Below are 16,830 nucleotides of genomic sequence, written 5' to 3' on the forward strand. Positions count from 1 at the left end.
TCCAAAATGGCTTTTACCTTGCCTGGGTCCATCTCAACTCCTTCACAGGACACCTTATCAGGTGGATCAGAGGTGTCAAACTTGCGGCCTGCGGGTCATATGCACCATGCGCTGGCCACCCCCACCCCCATTTTAGTGAAGGGGAAAAAAGTCATGATATGTCACGTGATGGTAATGTGACGATCCAAGTTTGACATCCCTGGCCTAGATAATCTAGGCTGGTTTTATGGAACTCACATTTTGAAAACTTGGCATACAACTTAGCATTTAAAAGTTTTTTTAGCAGTTGTCTCACTAGTTTCACATGGTTCTCAATTGTCTCAGAATAGATAAGAATGTCATCCAGATACCCTAGGACCCTGTTGTAATTAGCTGCATGAATACGGCAGGGGCTCCCTGTAGTCTGTAAACCATCACTTTAAATTAGCACCCTAATGGGCAGTTAAAGGCAGTTTTCCATTCATCACCTCCCTTGATTCTCACTCGGTAGTATGCCTCACTCAAGTCCAACTTGGTGAACACCTTCCCCTGGTCTAAGTGTCCCAACATGTCTGTCATGAGGGGGAGAGGGTACATGTTTTCTACTCATAAATCGTTTATCCCCCTAAAATCAATGCACACTTAGCGACCCATCCTTCTTCTCTTAGAACAGCACGGGGGCAGCCACACAGAATTTGGCGGCTTGGATGAATCTCCTAGCTAGGTTCTTATCAATGTAGTTTCTCAGTTCCTCCATCTCCTTGGGAGCCATTGAGTACTTCTTAGGCTTAGGGAGTTTTGCCCCTGACAAGATCTCAATTGCATAGATCTGTGGGGCAATTGGGGGGGAGGGTAGGATGTCACATTCCTTCTCACTAAATACCTTCCCCAAGTCCCGCTATTCTTTGGGGATGAGCTGTATTTCCAATGATCAATTGGATGCCATTTTTATGAGCTCGGGTTCTTTCGCCTTATCTTTCTGCTGCTCGGGCTCATTTTGCTCATCCTCCATAGAGGTGGGACCCTTTCCTGCCATCATTACATGCCTTTCATTTTTCATGCAGTGTATGACCGGGTTATACTGGTCACTTGGTTAAGGATAGCAGTGATAGCAGTGTTCCACAAAGAAGAGGGAGTCAAGCTATTCTCCAAAGCATCTGAGGGCAGGACAAGAAGCAATGGGTGGAAACTAATCAAGGAGAGAAGCAACCTAGAACTAAGGAGAAATTTCCTGACAATTAGAACAATTAATCAGTGGAACAACTTGCCTCCAGAAGTTGTGAATGCTCCAACACTGGAAGTTTTTAAGAAGATATTGGATAACCATTTGTCTGAAATGCTGTAGGATTTCCTGCCTAAGCAGGGGATTGGACTAGAAGACCTCCAAGGTCCCTTCCAACTCTGTTATTCTGTTATTCTGATAACTCCAATATCATGGCCTCTGCCATTTTTGGGACCACTATGAATTGAATGGTTTCTTTGTGGTCCCCTAGCCTTAGATGCACTGGTTCTGCCAGGTAGGAAGCAGGCAGTCCTCCTAACATGGAGCCATTAACCTGCTTGAACTTCATAGGCGGGTGTAGCCTTCTCACTTGTAACCCCAGCTTTCATACCACCTGCAGGCTGATTAAGCATCAGGTGCACCTTGAGTCTATTAGGGTTTTTACCATCCCCTTCGCTCCTGAGTGAGGCACTGCAACCTCCACTTGGGCCGACAAAGGATTGATGACCTCACTTACCATCAGGTTTCTTCCCCCTTGCTGTTTCTTTTGTAGAGGGTCAATTTTGGGTCCTCCCTGATTGGAGTTCCTCCCCTTCACTGCTTGGGGGGAAACCTCTGTGACCTGGCGTGCCCCTCACAGCTTCTCCTTCCCTCTCCTCAGTGGTTCCTTCAACTTCGGAGGGGTCAGGTTCTCAGAACCACCCCGGGTGCCGGTGCCGTGCAGACTGCAGCTCGGTGATTCTCCTGGCCATACCGCAATTACATGATGACAGTGCACCTCAGGGCTTCGGCAGGAACGGGAGCCAGTTCAGCAAGGAATTTCCACCCCAATGGATGCTTCCCTTGGCTCTCCATCTCAGACCATGGATGAACGACACCCTAGGACAGATCAGAGGGGACTTGGCTCCAGCAGTGTCACTACAGTTCCTCTCCTGCCTGATGGAGGCCCCAACTGCCACAGCCTCATCTCACCCTGCTAGTGGCTCAACCTCCTCCTCCGTCTGAGTATCAACATCCACTTGGGCTGCAATCAGAGTCTTCCTCACCAGCCCTATCCCGGGCTTGGCTGCCTGCTTTCCTTTACGTTCCATCCAGTCCATCTTCTCCTGGGTCTTCACAACTCTTCTGGAGGTAGCCGGACAGGCTGCAGGGCCCAGGATCCCTATGTTAGTTTAGGATCTTGACAGAGCTGGTTTAATGTCAAGGTTTCAATTGACGAACCCAACCAAGCAAGCACTGTTGAGATGCCCTAATCTCTTTATGCAAAACTTTATTGAGTACATCATTTTGTCATAGAATGAAAGCAAAACCAGCTCTGGTTAATTCAGAGTTCAAAGTTCAAGTTCAAAGCCTTTATTGTTATTGTACATCATGTATACAATGAAATTGGTTTAGCATCTACTGGTGCAGTCCATACAACAATACAAGACAACATGAATAATATAAAGAATAATCCTTATACAAGTAGTTAGGAAAAAAACCTAGTCATATGTTTCCATATGTATGTCATATTCTGTGCAACATGTATATCACTCTGGTGTATGATCATGGTATATACATATTACACACTACACTGGCACCAGTGAAATTCATCATATTAATATGTTTGTGGTGATATATTGTATTTAGGAGTCTGACAGTCCATAGGTAGACTTATTTTTAAACCTGTTTGTCCATCTGGCTATACTTCTGTGCCTTCTACCCGATGGTAAAAGTGAAACGAGACACTGGCCCAGGTGTGAATCATCCTAAGTATTGCTTACTCTACTGAAACAGCAAGACCTGGCAATGTCATCCAGTGGTGTTAGGGGGCAACCAATGGTTTCTTTTGCCAAATTAATCACTCTCTCTAGCGCCTTCCTGTCCACAGCTGTTAAACCAGTGTACCATACTGTTATATAGTATGTAAGGACACTTTCTATCATGGACCGATAGAAAGAAGTCATCAGCTGTTGTTCCACCTGATTTTTCCGCAGGACTCTAAAGAAATGAAGTTTCTGTTGAGCCTTACTAACCACCAGGGATGTGTTGTTTTTCCAGGTGAGATCTTAACTAATGAGCACTCCCAAGAATTTAAAAGAGGAAACCCTTCCCCCCCCACCCCGTATACAGTGGGGCAGGTTCCTCTCTTTGCTTCTGGAAATCCAGCACCATCTCCTTTGTCTTTCTAGTGTTTAGATGTAGGTTGTTTTTTGAATACCATGTGGATAGCTTCTGGACTTCTTCCCTGTATGCTCCAGTTATAAGACCCTGTACTGTTGAGTCATCTGCAAACTTTATTATGATGTAGGGTGGATCAGAGGATATGCAGTCATGTGTATACAGTGAGTACAGGTAGGGGCTGAGCACACAGCCCTGAGGGGAGCCTGTGCTGAGCTTCAGGGTGAAAGATGTAAAAGACCCAGCCCTTACTGTTCGTGTATGATCAGTCAGGAAGCCTTTGATCTAGTCACAAGTGAGGGGAGGGAAATTCAGGTCAGTCAGCTTTTCATTGAGAATGCCTGGTAAAATGGTGTTAAAGGCCGAGCTATAGCTATAAAAAGCATTCTGACATAATTCCCAGATTTCTCAAGGTGGCTCAGTGCAATATGTAGAGCAGTGGTGATGGCATCACCTGTTGACCTGTTGCTTCTATAAGCAAACTGGTGTTGATCGAAATTTGGTGGAAGACAGGACCAGAGGTGTTGTAGGACCAGTCTCTCAAAGCACTTCATCACTATAGACATCAGTGCAATGGGTCTATAGTCATTCAGGCTGTTTATGGCTGCTTTCTTCAGAACTGAGATAATTGTGGCTGTTTCAAGCATGATGAGACTCTAGCCAGTTGCAAGGAGATGTTAAAAATCCTTGTCAGGACCCCTGTTAATTGGTCAGTGCAGGTTTTTGCCACTTTCCCCAGCACCCCGTCTGGACCTGCAACTTTGTTGGGATTTACGGGCTTCAGCATGGCTCTCACTTGATGTTCATGCAGAATGAGTGGCTGGAGGTTAGAGGGCCTTTGGGCTAGAGCCACAGAGACAGGTCTTTTAACCTCAAAGCAGGTGAAGAAGCTATTCAGTTTCTCCACCAGCAGGGCATCAACATTGGCTATTTTCATCATTTTGCCCTTATAGTTGGTTAGATGTTGTAGCCCCTCCCACACCTGTCTTGAGTTATTATCTGCCAGATGCTTCTCTACCTTTCGTTTGTATTTCTGTTTAGCCACCTTAATGCCTCTCCTCAAGTTTGCCCTTTGCCTGTTGTATTTGTCTTTGTTTCCTGCCTTGAAGGTGGAGTTTCGGGGTCTCAGAAGTAATTGTACCTCTGCTGACATCCAGTAAACTCTGATGTGCTTATTCACTGTTAAATTATCTGTGCATGTTTTAATGTATGAAAATACAGTGTCAGTGAATTCTTGCAGCTCCAAATGTTCAAATATACTCCACTTGGTAGTCTCAAAGCAGTCCTACAACTGGCAGAGTGCTCCCTCTGGCCAGATTTTGACAATTTTTCTGACTGGCCGTATCTTTTTTCTAAGGGGGATATACTTTGGGCACAATAGCAGAGAGAGATGGTCAGACATACCCTGATGGGATAGGGGGATTGCTCTATCTGCCTGTCTTAAGTTTGAATACATATGGTTTAAAGTGTTCTTACCTCTAGTGGTACACTGCACATACTGCACAAACTTAGGGAGAACAGACTTTAGACAGGCTTGGTTAAAATCCTCAGTCACAACAAAAGTGCCCTCAGGATAAATTTGCTGCTGCCTCTTGATGGTGTCATGTAACTTAGATTCCCAGGCAATTCAATATAATTAAAGTATAGAATCCTCCCTCTCCCCCATTAGTGCAGGTCACATTGTTCAATTAGGTACCCAGGTGTTATGAAAAAACCACCACGCCTCTGGCAGACAACTGCTGGAGCGTCCTTGGTTCCCATGATACAGTTTCTTGTTATCGTCTGGAATGCGATAACACTGGAATGCACATTCCAATCTCTCCCTCCCTTTATTCCTCCAGTCTGTTGGCAAGTTGTGAAGCAGTAAAAGTGAAAGCAGCCTGAATACACTTCGAAACTTGACACAAGTATGTTTAAGAATTGTCATCATCATCATCCATTCTGAACAAAAGCTTCTCATTAAAATTGTACCTATTTTCTGGTAATGCCCTTGGACTTCAATAGATAACTGACAAAATATTTATCAAATTGGCTGAGAACTTTATTGATACATTTTTTTTCTTTTATTTTTATGGTCTAGATATATGAAAAGATAGTTATATCACATTCTTTTGAAAGTAATACTTTACTTATAGTATGTATAGTTACTTGTATGTATTTGACTTAATTTGTGCAGTTTTTCCCAGTGGAACTTAATCATGAATAAATTCAGCTAGGCTTGGTATATGTCTTCAGAATTTATATTATATGAAATATACATTAACTAGAGGAACTTTGTTAAGTCTCAATACATTAAGAGCCATGGTGACAGTGGTCAGAATGCAGTATTGCAGGATAAATCTGCCCACAGCCAGGAATTCGATTCTGGGAGGCTCAAGGTTGACTCAGTCTTCTATCCTTCTGAGTGTTGGTAAAATGAAGACCTGGATTGTTGGGGAAAATATTCTGACAGTGTAAATTGCTCAGAGAGTGCTGTACAGCACTATGGAGACTGCTTATATAAGTCTAATGCTATTGCTATTAAGTAATATAAAACAACTTACAAAGTTTTTGATTTTAAACAAAAAAAGTTAAATTGTATTAGCAGGAACAATAAATATAATAGCTACTAAATGATGTGGTCATAAAAAAGATTGAATATTGAACAACAATTTAACATTTGTTAAAAAGGGGAGATGGGACAGATGGGGGGGGAAATTGATTTACCATATTATATCAAGTTACATAACATATAATATGATTCTCGTCAAATCCATTGCCGGGAGTTCCTATAGTAAGTCTTAGGATTTTTATTTTTATTTTTAATTTGATTTATATGCCGCCCTTCTCCGAAGACTCAGGGCGGCTTACAATGTGCTCAGCAATAGCCTTCATCCTTTTTGTATATTTATACAAAGTCAGCTTATTGCCTCCACAACTGGGTCCTCAATTTACCTACCTTAGAAAGGATGGAAGGCTGAGTCAACCTTGAGCCTTGGCGAGATTCAAACCCTGCAGTAATTGCAGGCAGCTGGTCTTAATAACCAGCTTAATAACAGGGTGCCTTAAACCACTGTACTACCAAGGCTCTTTTCACTATAATACTCTATATTAGGTGAATCCTATATTAGGATTCACCTAATATAGAGTATAAGAGCAAGTCTCACTTCATAGAAATTGTATCTCCAGATCAAAGTAGAGATCATTAACAGACCAGTGTAGAGGGGCTTTTTAAGCAAGCCATTGGCTCAACTCTGATATTTGCTTGCAACTGCATTATTTTTTTCCAGATTTTTCTGCAAAGAAAAGTGGGACTTTAAGAAATTATTTTAGTTTTTCAGAATTTCTGTATGAGAATTAGTTGTTCTCTGTTCGATATATGTATTAATAATATCATCCTTCAGTATTGAATTTACTTTATCTCTGATAACTCCATTGGATTCTGAACATCCTATTCTCTATATGCTGCAATGCTTTGAGAAAAGTTTAAACTTTTCAGCTTAAGTAACTGAAATTCTCAGTTGATGAAAATTGTAAGCTGTTCTTCTCAGATACTGAATTGAAATAGTTAAACATACTAAGGGATGAACTCTCTGAGAAGCTAACTAAAGGATCTATGACAATTTGCCATGGCCAACTCGCCACAGGAAACTCACCAGGGCCAACTTGCCATGGCCAATTTATCACAGCCAACTGTCTGTGGGACAACTTGCCACAGCCAACTCGCCACAGCCAACTCACCAGTGCCAACTTGCCATGGCCAACTTGCCACAGCCAACTGCCTGTGGGACAACTTGCCACAGCCAACTTGCTGTGGGACAACTCGCTGCAGGACAAGAGTTACGCTAATATCAAAGAAATGGTGGAATAAAATCATTAAAGAAAGGATGCAAAAGGAAGGACAGAATGAAATGTGAATGACAAGAATTAAAATAATTTTTATTTATTTTAAATAATTAAATTGAATTATTAAATTGTCCTGCGGCGAGTTGTCCATGGCGAGTTGTCCCACAGCAAGTTGGCCATAGTGAGGTGGCTGTAGCAAGTTGGCCATGGCGAATTGGCCATGCCAAGTTGGCTGCAGTGAGTTCGCTATGGTGAGGTGTCCCATTCCCCTAACTAAAGGCATCAAATGCTGTGATCATTCCACTTCTGTTTGAACTCTTTATCACCAGCAGACAATGCTGTTGTGACTGCAATTGCTTTAGGTCTTATTGTTTGTATATTTCTTTACATATTACAGTCCCGACTAACAAGTCAGAATGAGGTAATGGCTCTTCAGTCAATAAAAAACATCAGTGGCAATTCTCACTGTGTAGATTGTGAAATACAAAGTAAGTACAACCATTTTATATAGGAAATGTCATCCTGAGCTTCTTAAAGTTTATGGTGTTTTTGCATCATAACTACATGGAAACATGTTCAGTGCTGCCCTCTTGCTATTGTTTTTCATTTTCCTTTTGTGTGTGCATGTGTTCATTGTGTGTGTGTGTGTGTGTTCATTGTGTTATTTAATTTGAGATTATTAAAAATCTTGTTTTTAATATTTTATTAGTTTTTTATTTTTAAATATACATCACTATCAATACATGAACAGTGTGGCCCCTGGATATAATTCATTTTGATATAAACATCAATAATGATACTCATAATAATTATTATATTAATCAAATTTATATAATCCTAGTATTAATATACATGTTTTTAAAGTAGTTATTCAATATTTCAGTATTCCATTTTAATGCCAATAATGTAAGCATATCAAATTATTACTTATATTCTATTATATAAAAAGCACCAAAAAAAATCTGCTAATATTCCCCCTATTTCTTATTTCTACCTCTATTCTAACTTCTAATCAGATCATTATTGCTAATCCTAATATTGTTTATATAAGGCATAGCCCTTCATTATTTAGTTGTTCAAAGTCACAATATGCCATTCAAATACGAGTCTTCCTGTTATTTAAACATATCTTATAATACCCTTTTTCAACCTTCAATCTTTCCATCTAAATATTGCTTCATATAAAGGTGTGTATTCTTATTTCTACTTCTATTCAAATTTCTAATCAGACCATCATTATATTAGAAAAAAAGAATATATATACATTACAGGTTCCAAGTAATGCATCCTTCACAAATTGAACTCTGAGGCATTCCTTTTCTCAAAGAACAAATTTATTTAGATACACCATATTGGCACTAACTAGCAAAAAGCCAGTACTAAAGTTCCTGGGCTTTTCACATCAATATAAGTTTCAGTTTTTTCAAGTTTCCAAAACAATCGGTCACGTTGTCCAACCAAGCTGGGAATTGGTTGCTTGGTGACTCATCGGCTAGCTATGCTGTGGTTGCTGCAGGCTCCAAGCTGTATCAAACTGAATTAATGTTAGAATACTCCAGGATACAAACAATCCCACACTCACTTAAAATTCAGTCTTGACAGGCTGCCCCCCGCCCCCAACAGAAGGAACGCCCTTGCAAGAAATCAAGCACCGTGGGGTTAGTCAATGCCACTAGCCCCCTCTCCCTCCCCTGAGAGGTCCCTTTGGTTTTGGGAGGAACTTATCATGGAACTGCTTTACCAATCTATCTGCGCTCACTTTCCAGCTCTTTACCCAGGTGGCTTCAGATAGTGGGTACCCCTTCCAATGTTCCAATTTTTCCCTTTACACTCTGGAGTCTAAGATCATCTTTATTTCATAATGAGTTTGACCCTTGATCACCGTAGGCTTTGCTCTGAGCACTGACCAGTGGGTGCTCAACCCACTGGTCAGATTTGTGAACTCACTGCTGGTTTGGGAAGGTACTTCCCCAACAACCGGTGAAGTTGGAGGCATACCATCACCGGGTTTATCACCCTCACTATAGGAAACGGCCCTAGGAACTTGGGACCAAGCTTCTTTGAGGGTAGCTTTAACTTCAGGTACTTTGTGGACAGGAAAACCTTATTCCCCATCTTAAACTGTGGTTGGGGAGACCGATGCTTGTCAGCCTGTTTCTTATGCACCTCTGCTGCCTCACTTAGGGCCCATTTCATATTTCCCCATGCCTTCTTCAGTGACTCCATTCACTCAGTTAGTGATATGGAAGAAGGGAGTTCCCTAGGTAGTTCAGGCATAGGGACAAATTCCATCCCACTGGTCACTTGGAAGGGGGTCAATCCAGTGCTGCTGTGCACTGCATTGCACTGCATACACTACTTCTGCACATGGCAGCAAGTCTACCCAGTTCAATTGCTGATAGTTGACATACTGTAGCATCTTATGTATTGTTCCACCATGGCGTTAGCTCCCTCTACAGCCCTATTAGTACTTGGATGGAATGCAGAGCTAAGTCCTTGCAAGGACCCGATGGCTCTCATGAACTCCCTCCAGAACTTAGTTGTGAATTGGACTCCCCAATTGGAAATGATCCTACGGGGGACTCTGTGTAACCTATAACTATGCCTGATGACTGGGTTAGCCAGCTTCTGTGCTGACGGGAGCCCTGGGCAAGCTACAAAGTAGGCCTGTTTGGAAAACAAGTCTACGATGATCAAAATGACCATAGCTATCTCCTCCCAGGGTTGAGACGGGTCTGACACTTGCTGAAGTAATCTGGGGGGTTTCCTCAGCCTCATCTTCATCACCGTGTAAGTGGCACAGCTCTTTACATAGTCCTCAATGCCTCTTTTCATCCTCGGCCACCAGAATTGCTGCCTGGCCATGTGCAGAGTCTTCATGTAGCTGAAGTGGCCTGCTTGTTTAGAGTTGTGACTCTATTGAAGGACCTGGAGCCACAAGCTGTTGGGCATGTACAATTTAGATCCCTTCCAGCCTAGTCCATTCTTAAGGGTTAGTATTCCCGGGTTGTCCTTGTACCATGGGTCATTCGGTAATTTGTCTTTCAGCTTTTGGGTCATGCCTCCTCCTTCCACGGCTCACATTCAGGTGGCCTGACCCCGGGTCAGCGCCTGCACCTGCGACGCTATCTGAGGAGAGGGTAATCTCGTGAACTACCTCCTTCGGTTTGCTGTGGTATTGTGGCTTCCATGATAGAGCATCGGCTAGAAGGTTCTTCCCCTCTGGGATGTATTTTAGTTTGAAATTAAATCATTTGAAGTATTGCATCCGTCTGACCTGTTTTGGGGAGAGTTTGTGGGGTGTCTTTAGTGCCTCTAAGTTTTTGTGATGAGTTCATACTTTGAAAGGCATGGGACCCCCCTCGAGAAAGTGTCTCCAGGTTAGTAGGGTCCATTGGATTGCATAAGCTTTCTTCTCCCACACTGCCCACGTTCGCTTGGTCTCTGTCAGTTTCCTCAAGGTGTACGCACAGGGATATAAAATACCTTCGGCATTTTTCTGAAGGAGGACTGCTGTGATGGCCATATCGCTGGTGTCTGCCTGAATCATGAACAGCTGATTGGAGTCAGGGTGCTTGAGGGTCAGTTCTTTGGCGAACAACCCTTTCAGCTGCTTGAAGGCGCATTGGCACTCCAGGGTCCAGTTTAGGGTCTCAATGTTCCTAAACAAACCTTGACAGCCCCAAACAATCCACGCTGAAACCAGAGTTGGTAAATGGTTTATTGCAGCTGCAAGGTAGCTTCGAGGCAATGCTAAGTTACAATAGTTTAAAAGCACTAAAGTTGGTGCTGAGAGCAGCCACCTCTCAGTGCTTTTTATATGTCTACGCAGGCTCCATCTGTCCCACACACATAATGAACAGCTGAGCTAGTCTCAGCTGATCGAGACATTCAAACGGGCTGCCAATTATCCCTGCGTCAGCCCATGACATCATCAAACGCTGCCGTCGCCTCCATTTGCCTGTGATCCTCCACTGCCTCCACTCTCTGCCTATTCTTTCCTTGACTCGTCCGGCCGCCTAACACCCAGTGCCACCATCAGCAACCCCTGTGAAGAGCTTCTCCGTTTCAGCTTCCAGGTAGCTTGAGTTTGTGTCCCCACGGCCTCCTCTCCGCCTTCCATATGTGTTGTCGAGCAGGAGACCAGGCTTGACAGGCGGCCCCCCCTTTACCAGAAATCCCTCTGCAAGAGATAAATTGGAGATGTTAACATCAGTCTTCGGCTTCTGTGGTTTTTTTCTATGGAACCGTCGTGACAGCCGTTCAGCATTGATATTTTCCACGGCCACCCAGGAGGCATCCTCATAGGGATATCCCTTCCATTGTACTAGGTATTTGACTTTGCCCCTGTATATTTTAGAATCTAATATTTTGTTTATTTCATACTGGTTGTCCTTTAGTGGTCCAGGGTATTTTGAGGGGTCTCTGAAGGCTTCCACTGGTTTTAATAGATTGCTATGAAATACTGGGTGGATCTTGCCTAGTAGGGGAGGGAGCTTCAGAGCTACTGTTACTGGTTAATCACTCTGATTACTATAAATGGGCCTAAATACTGAGGACCCAACTTTCTATTCAGTATCCTCAGTTTTATATACTTCATGGATAGGTATACTTGATCCCCCACCCGGAAAGGTTTATATTCTGCCCTCTTCTTATCTGCATGCTGTTTATACTCCTTAGCTGCTTTTTCTAATGCTACCTTGACTCGTGGCCATAGTGTGCGTATCTAGTCAGCCCATTCACTTGGTAATGTTCCTTCATCGGATGATATTTCCAGTTCTGGGATAGCAAGGAATTCCCTCCCCGTAACAATCTGGAAAGGGTAAGCCACGTACTGCGATGTACCGAATTGTTATATGCTACCTCGGCGAATGGTAAGAGGGGAGACCAGTCTGATTGCTGATAGGAGACATAACATCTCAGGTAGCATTCCACCATAGCATTAGCTCTCTCAGATGACCCATTGGTACTAGGGTGGAAGGCTGAACTTAATCTTTATGTCGCTCCTATGGCTTGTATAAAGTTTCACCAAAAGCTGGCTGACTGTTGGGGATCATGGCCTGTACCACTTCATCCCTTTTACTATTATATTGGAGCATCCGTGACAATGCGTCAGCCAAAAAATTCCTCCCGGTAGGCAAGAACTTCAAAACGAAGTTAAATTTTTGAAAATATTGTGCCCAGTGCACCTATTTTGGTGACAATTCCTAGGGGTTTGCAATACTATTAGATTTTTGTGGACGGTCCAGACCTCAAACTGATTTCCCACACTTTCTAGTAAATGTCACCAAGTAAGGAGCGCCCAGTGTATAACAAAAGCCTCCTTCTCCCAGATTGCCTATCCTCTCTCTGTGGGAGTGAGTTTTCTGGAGATGTATGCACAGAGCTGTAAATGACAGTGATTGTTTTTCTGTAACAGGATTGCCCCTACAGCCATCCTATTACACTTGCATCAGCCTGTATGACAAAGGGCTTATTCTAGTCAGGGTGTTGTAGTATGGGCTCTTTGGCAAACAAGGCTTTCGGTTCCTCAAAGGCTTTCTGACATTCAGGGATCCACACTATTAGCTGTCCTGGCCTTGGTTTTATGTCCAAATGCAATTTTAGCAAATGATGGAATGAACTGCCTATAAAAATTGGCAAAGCCAAGGAAACCCTGCAGCTGCTTCCTCATCCCCGGGGCTTGCCACTCCATTACCGCTTTAACTTTCTTGGGATCCATCCCTAACCCTTCCTGCGATTTTCTATAACCCAAGTAATCCAATTCAGTCTGATGAAATTCACATTTAAAAATTTTAACAAACAGTTTGGCCGCTAGCAGTTTCTCCAGTACACTGTGAACCAATTGGGTATGTTCTTCCATCGTATTGGTATAAATGAGTATGCCATCCAAATATACCAGCACTCCCCGGTACAAATATTCATGCAGGACCTCATTTATCAACTGCATGAATACGGCCAGGGTGCCCTGCAAACTGAATGGCATAACTTGGAACTTATAACTACCCAGGGGGCAATTAAAGATGGTTTTCCATTCATCCCCTGGTTTAATATGAACCTAATAATAAGCCTCTCTTAAATCTAGTTTCGTAAAGATCTTACCTGTCGCTAAGGTGGCTAGTAAGTCTTTTATTTAGTGGTAATGGATATAAAGGCTCTATGCTCACTGCGTTGAGATCACGGAAATTGACACATAAGCACAAGCCACCATCTTTTTTCTCTCTGAAGAGAACAGGTGCAGCCATGTCAGCCATGCTAAGTTGAATGAACTCCCTAACTAAATTCTTATCTATATAACTATGTAATTCCTCTATTTCTTTTGGTGTCATAGAATACATATGGGGTTTTGGCAGTTTGGCTCCTGGATTTAACTTGATGGCACAATCGGTACACCGATATGGTGGTAGGGCCTCACACTCCTTTTCACTAAAAACTTCTGCCAAATCCGCATATATCTCCGGGACTCCTTCAACTTGGGGTGGCTGTCCCCATTGCCAACCTTCCTTTACCCATTCCATGGGCTTGCATCCTGTTGGTTCTGGACCCAGCTGCAGTCGGAGTTTTCTATAGCCCCCTTCCTACCAGATTGTAGGTTTCCACTTGTCCAACCAAACCAACCCCAATATAACAGGTTCAATCATTACCTCCACCACTACAAACCAAATATGCTCCCAGTGCTCCTCTATTTCCAGTTGCACTGGCTCCATGACTTGAGTAGCAGGCATTCCCCACCCCCCGACTTGAACCATCCATTTGTTCAAATTTGATTGGGGTTTTTAGAGTCAACACATGTAAACCTAACTCAATTGCCACAGATTTACGCATTAGACATCTGGTACATCCAGAATCAATTAAGGCACCCTGCTTAATCCCCATGGAGGTGCAAGGATTCCGGAGAGTAATCTGGACCACAAAGGGGCGTATTGGAGTACTTACCATTGGATCAATCATATCATCTTCATCGCTGTCTCCCACCACCACTGGTGGACTTCCGGGCCCCGGTGTGCTTCTGACTTCCTTAGCAGGTGTACTGGTATCGGACAGAAGGGTCTGCGAGGCTATTCTGGACCACTTCAGCATTGCACATGCTTGGTTCAGACCCTTCGCACTAGATGCCGGGACTCGTGCCACTGCCGGTTGTGGTGGAGGGAGAGGACAGTCCACTGCTCTATGGCCTATCTGATTACACTGAAAAAATTGGAAAGATGGTCTTTGGGTGGGTTCCAGGGCCCTGGATGTTGGGTCCACCCTCCTTGTTTCCCTAAGGAATCTGTGGAATCTAAGGAATCTGTGGAATCCTGTCCACTGTCTGTCTTGGCAGAGTGTCCCCTCAGAGTTGAAACTCCCTCAAGCCAACATCTAAGTCTATGGCTGCCCAAAACCAATTGGCTAGATGCAGCAGCAAGCCTCTATAAATGCATGCCTGTCTCAACTCACAGTCCAAGCCCCCATGGAACTGGTGCACCAGTAAACGTTCAGGCCATGCTCTTAATTTTCCTGCAATCTTCTGAAACTCCTTCATGTAGTCCTTAGCTGGTCGGCCCCTTTGTTTCAGGGCCACCAATTCTCCTTCCACCAGTTGTGCCCAAGACTCATCCTCAAATTGACTTCTCAGTGCCTCCAGGAGCAGACCAATGTTTGCAAGTTCTCATGCATGTTCACAATGGAGATCGGCCACCCAGTCCGCCACCTCCCCTGTCAGCACGGCTGTGATAGCCACCACGATAGCCCATAGAGATGGGTAAAATTTTCCATATAAATCCAGGTGGCTGATAACCTGTTTTAAGAAAAGAGCCACTCATTCCGGGCACCCATCAAATGATGCCTGTATGGGTGATGGTCCCCACATTGCCTGCAGTGGCTATAAACCTGGGGCCCAAACTGAGCCTTGCTCTTTGGGGCCCATGGGTCCTATATGTCTGCTATTTCCCCTCTGGGAGTCAAACTGTTCTTCTGAACCTGGTTGCCCACCTTCCTGCAACGCATGAGCCTGAATCCTACATGTGCCCCTGTCAGGGCCCCTTATCACCTCCTCCAGTGAGGAAGCCTGAGCTCCGGTGCCCTGTCGGGACTGGCTCTCCTTCCTGGATTGGCCAATGGCTTGCTCAAGTCGTAATTTGGGGCTGGCCAAACGAAACTGAGTATCTGTCCCAGATGGCCCAGAAGGTCCCTGCCATGTAGTGGATGGCTCCAGCCCTGTCACCCACGGTTGCCAGGAGGGCACATCCCAAAAGCTGGCTGCTCCAAACCTTTCCCTTAAAACGTCCATAGTAGTGGGTCCAGGGCCTGTGGAGTAACTCCATTCTCCACCCTCTTCATCCTCTGCCCATCTCCTCTCTCTCCATCCCTGAAAATGCTCTCCTGCAGGGAGTGTTGCTGGTGCCTTGACCCCCCCCACAGACCCTGTCAAAGCGGAACTATGCTACCAGTTGCCAGAGGATGGTTGCACCAGGCCAGTTCCTGTCTCCTCCGGGCTTTCAGCTGTATCACTTTCCTGGTGTGCTTATTGTTCCTTCAGCCTCACCACAAGCGGTTTACTGTCCTTCTGTACCACAGGCTTCGTAAGCTCCTGTTCCTCCTCCGCTATATCAGGTACCTGGGCTCCCAGGTCTGTTTCCTCCACCATGCTGCCTCAAATACCAGCCAGTAGTAGAGTAAAAAGGGAGAGCACCAACTTTCTCTCAGCGTTCCTAAGCAAACCTTGACAGCCCCAAACAATGCACGCTGAAACTGGAGTTGGCAAATGGTTTATTGCAGCTGCAAGGTAGCTTCGAGGCAACGCTAAGATACAATAGTTTAAAGTTGGCGCTGAAAGCAGCCGTGTCAGCGTCCCAGCACTGACATATATAAGGAGAGGAGAAGCTTGAACTTTTGCCTACTTAATTCCTTTGAAGATTCTGTATCCTCAGAGATGGGAGGAGTGGGATATTCCTGTGATCTGACGGAGAAGGGATGAGGAAAGTGGCTTGGAAGATAGCCAATGAGACGCAGAGAATTGGGGATCGGAAAGGGAGGGATTGGGGGGCAAAGGTCAGCACTGACCGTGAAAGAGCCAGAGACAGATCACTATGCTCAATAAAGAGAAAATTTCCTTAAAGATCGGCAGTTTGGAAATTCCTTTATTTTGAGATAGCATTGAAACCTGACAAGCTGCCTCTCAGTGGTTTTTATATGTCTATGCAGGCTCCACCCCTCCCACACAAATAATGAACAGCTGAGCTAGTCTCAGCTGATCGAGGCATTCAAACAGGCCGCCAATTATCCCTGCATTGGCCCATGATGTCATCAAATGCTGCCGTCACCTCCATTCGCCTGTGATCCTTCTCTGCCTATCCTTTCCTCGATGCGTCCGGCCGCCTAACACCCAGTGCCACCATCACCAACCCCTGTGAAGAGCTTCCCCGTTTCAGCTTCCAAGTAGCTTGAGTTTGCGTCCCCACAACCTCCTCTCTGCCTCCCATATGCGTTGTCGAGTAGGAGACCGAGCTCGACATAGGGGTTGGCTCAGTTGCGGTGTTGTGGGCCACTCCCCATCTTCAGTAGCTTGGTGATTGGTCAGGCAATTTCAGCAAAGGTGGGGATGAATTGCCTGTAGAAGTTTGCAAACCCCAGGAAACCTTGTAGTTTTTTGCGCTTGTGTGGGG

The 16,830-nt window shown here is 44.4% G+C and overlaps 1 protein-coding gene and 1 long non-coding RNA gene across 2 annotated transcripts in view; both read left to right on the forward strand.

Moving 5' to 3' along the window:
• LOC148116651 (arf-GAP with GTPase, ANK repeat and PH domain-containing protein 1-like) overlaps positions 1–16,830 on the forward strand; it is a 1,231,127-nt gene that overhangs the window by 1,065,188 nt on the left and 149,109 nt on the right. The window contains 1 exon segment of the mRNA XM_087887143.1: positions 7,584–7,674. Coding sequence (XP_087743269.1) covers positions 7,584–7,674 — 91 coding nt within the window.
• LOC148116657 (uncharacterized) lies at positions 3,531–5,346 on the forward strand. Its single transcript, XR_015732093.1, has 2 exons — positions 3,531–3,676; positions 5,203–5,346. It is a non-coding gene; the product is annotated as an uncharacterized LOC148116657 (long non-coding RNA).

This window comes from Pantherophis guttatus, chromosome 1 (genome assembly GCF_059756535.1).
Source record: "Pantherophis guttatus breed Tessera chromosome 1, ASM5975653v1, whole genome shotgun sequence".
Classification (NCBI taxonomy): Eukaryota; Metazoa; Chordata; class Lepidosauria; order Squamata; family Colubridae; genus Pantherophis; species Pantherophis guttatus.